Below are 3,454 nucleotides of genomic sequence, written 5' to 3'. Positions count from 1 at the left end.
TTATTGCGTGGGTGTTGTGTGGATGTTTTTTCATGAATAAGAAAGATGAGGCAATACCTGTGTTTTTCAGATCGTAACACAATCAGGAATTTATCTTTAGGAAACTAATTTGTACCCCTCTTCAAAGTCAAAGAAACATCTAATATCAGGAGATATATATAGGTACAACTGTAACGGTTGTTTTTGGAGAAGGAAAACAACATGGCTGCGGTGGATCTCGAGTGGATCCCAGAATCACTATATAACACCGCTATATCGGTTGTGGTAGACAATTACATTAGCTCAAGGAAGGACATACGCTCGCTCCCAGAAAACATACAGTTCGACGTCTACTATAAGGTAAGAATGTCCTGTCCGGGGTGCAGGATAATTTCTATCCATCCACCCATCCATCCATTTTCTTAACCGCTTATTCCTCACAAGGGTTGATTTAGTTTATATTCAATTTCCCAGTTACGTTAAACCGCCATATATACGGTAACGCTTATGACTTTTAATAATTGTTCCCTCATCAGTTAGTAATACAGTATATTCGACTGACCACAGTAAACGGTCTATGTCAGCTCAGATGCGTGTGAATGTTCTCATTCATCTAGGTCTTTGAATTCTCAGGGCATTAAATTGGACGTAGTGAGAGCTGTATCTAATCACGTATCACTGAGTCTATCAATTCGTCCATTTAGTTATTTTATCCATCCATGTATGTCCTTGGGCAGTAGGTCGGGTACACCCTGAACTAGTTGACAGAAGGGCACACACAGACAATCATTCACAATCACACCTAAGAGACAATTCAGAGTGTTCAATTAACCTAACATCCATGTTTTTCGGAATGTGGGAAGAAACCGGAGTACACGGAGAAATTAAAATTACAAATATGTGCGTGTGTGTAGATTTTATATGCTGATATTTTTTTTCTGTACAATATGCCACAAAAGTGAGTACACCCCTCACATTTCTGCAGATATTTAATTATATGGGACAAGACTGAAGACGTAACACTTTGACACAATGAAAAATAGTCAGTGTACAGCTTATATAAAAGTGTAACTTTCCCTTAAAATAACCCAAAATACAGCCATTAAAAGCTAAACCCCTGGCAATAAAAGTGAGTACACCTTAAAGGTCCCATAGTATGAAAATGCACTTTAGTGGGGTTTTCTATCAATAATATGCATACCCGGCCTGTCTACAATCCAACCATGTATGAAAAAAAGTCAGTGCGCAACTTCTTTAGCTTTCTCCTCCTTTCGAAAATGTGTGCTTCAAACGGGCAGATTAAACTTCCGTGACTTATTGACGTAAAAAAGACACGGAAGTGCACTCAACCCAGCCCCCTCGGGTTAGTGGCACCACCTCTGGTAAAGGTTTGTCACGCCCACTGAAATTAGAGAAGCTGGCTGCTCCTTTCTTTTTCTCTTTTTCTGCTCCGTGGAGAGGGGAAACAATGATCAGGAAAAAGTGATTGATTCTTTCGTCCTAAGTCTTTGAGAAGACAGTGAATTAATTTTATTTTTGAAGGACGTGTACCGACATCATTTCTCGTTTTGTTAGTGAAAGCCTGTTCAGAGATGGATTTGCAACACGTTTAAACATAATGGATTGTTCCCAACAGTGTGACACGACTGCAAACAGGAAAAATGTAAGTTTAACATTTTTGATTTAGCCTTCCTTCCTATCCTTTCTAATAAGAGATATGCACCTTCTACCATATTACTGGTGTATTTTTAGTGCCCAAAGTGGGAGTTACATTTGTTGTGTGGAGGTTGTTTGGTTACAACAGGTCAGATATGATCAATCAGACGGTGGTTGGATAATATGAAGCGGTTGCGTATAGTTTTGTCAAGATATAATCCGCGGTGGTTAATTTGCAGTGACTGGCAACTCGCCACCTCGTTGACATCGTATGGTAAAACGTTATGCCACGTTTCCATATATTAAAATAGTTCTCAAATGTGTAAAAGACATGTCTGTATTTTTATTTTCTTCTGCTCCCATGGCCAGTCGTTTCCATTCACAACATTAGCACATGGCTACCATGACCAAAATCACTGCCCCTTCGAGAGAGAAGGGTATGGCCTAGGCGTGGCCTGGTGCAGCTATTTACATAAAAGTGACACACCCCTAAAACCGGCTGTTTTGAACAGAGCTTTTTTTGGCTGATTTACGGACAGCAAAAGTATTAGATCCAAAGTCAATTTTGACAAATGCATGTCAACGACATGTCTTTTACACATTTAAGCACTATTTTAGTATGTTTAAAAGTTGAATAATATGAGACCTTTAAAGTCAAAGTGCCCAGTGTGTCAAGCTGGGGGATATTCAAGACCTTATGCTCCACTACCTTCCATTTGAGGATGCCCCACTCACTCACTAACCTCTTGCTCATAAGGTGTAGACAGCAGGGGTGGCCAAGTTCGTTCCTCGAGAGCCACTATCTGTCTCTCTCCTTTAGCGCAGTTGATTCTAATGATCAGCTCATCAGCAAGCTTTGCAGAAGCCTGATAATGATCCTGATCATGAATCAGTTGTGTTAGTGGAGAGAAACATGGAAAACAGCCTGTATAGTGGCTCTCGAGGACCGAACTTGGCCACCCCTGGTGTAGATACACCACAGACACAGCGCACTCTCCAGGCTGCTCTATCCCTCGCCAGCGCCTCGGTGGAAGGCTTTTATCTGCCGTTATTGGGCAACACATATATATATACATATATATACATATATATATACATATATATATATACATATATATATATACATATATATATACATATATATATATATATATATATACATATATATACATATATACATATATATATGTATGTATGTATATATATGTATATGTATATATGTATATATATATATGTATATATATATGTATATATGTGTATATATGTATGTATATATATATATAGATATATATGTATATATATATATGTGTATAGATATATATGTATATATGTATATATGTATGTATATATGTATATATCAGGGATGTGATTTTTCCGCTAATTCGCGGAATTCTGCTTTTTTTATCTCCAAAAATAAAATGTTACAATTTTTTAAGTGGTAAAAATCCGATTTCGTCTCTCGACAGCATTCCATTTTAGTGTTTCCGTAACTGAAATGAAACTGATCTTGCGATTGGCTGAAGTCTCCGTGTTGACCAATAAACGCGCTTGTTATAAAGGCATAGGCGTATGCCATTGTTTGTTGACCAATAAACGCGCTTGTTATAAAGGCATAGGAGTATGCCATTGTTCATTTCTCAGACGTTTTTGCCGGGTGTTTAAAGAAATGTCCGTGATCGAACGCAAAGATGCTCCGCGAGTTAAGGAAATTGACAAGATCGTAAAAAACAAGTTTCGATGGGACTGGTTAGAGAAGGATATATCTACAAATGTTGGAAAGAAGACTGTGACGAATTTGTTCAGTGACTTTATTCGGAAG

The 3,454-nt window shown here is 38.0% G+C and overlaps 1 protein-coding gene across 1 annotated transcript in view; it reads left to right on the top strand.

Moving 5' to 3' along the window:
• The window catches only part of appbp2 (amyloid beta precursor protein (cytoplasmic tail) binding protein 2), a 105,555-nt gene continuing 102,101 nt past the window's right edge, over positions 1 to 3,454 (top strand). The window contains 1 exon segment of the mRNA XM_086079889.1: positions 1 to 339. Within this exon segment, the coding sequence (XP_085936015.1) occupies positions 202 to 339 (138 nt within the window). The 5' untranslated portion in view covers positions 1 to 201.

This window comes from Leptonotus elevatus, chromosome 7, assembly GCF_054856555.1.
Source record: "Leptonotus elevatus isolate MCC_2025b chromosome 7, RoL_Lele_1.0, whole genome shotgun sequence".
Lineage (NCBI taxonomy): Eukaryota > Metazoa > Chordata > Actinopteri > Syngnathiformes > Syngnathidae > Leptonotus > Leptonotus elevatus.
The sequence above is the reverse complement of the archived record's forward strand: the minus strand, read 5'-3'. Positions and strand labels throughout refer to the sequence as shown.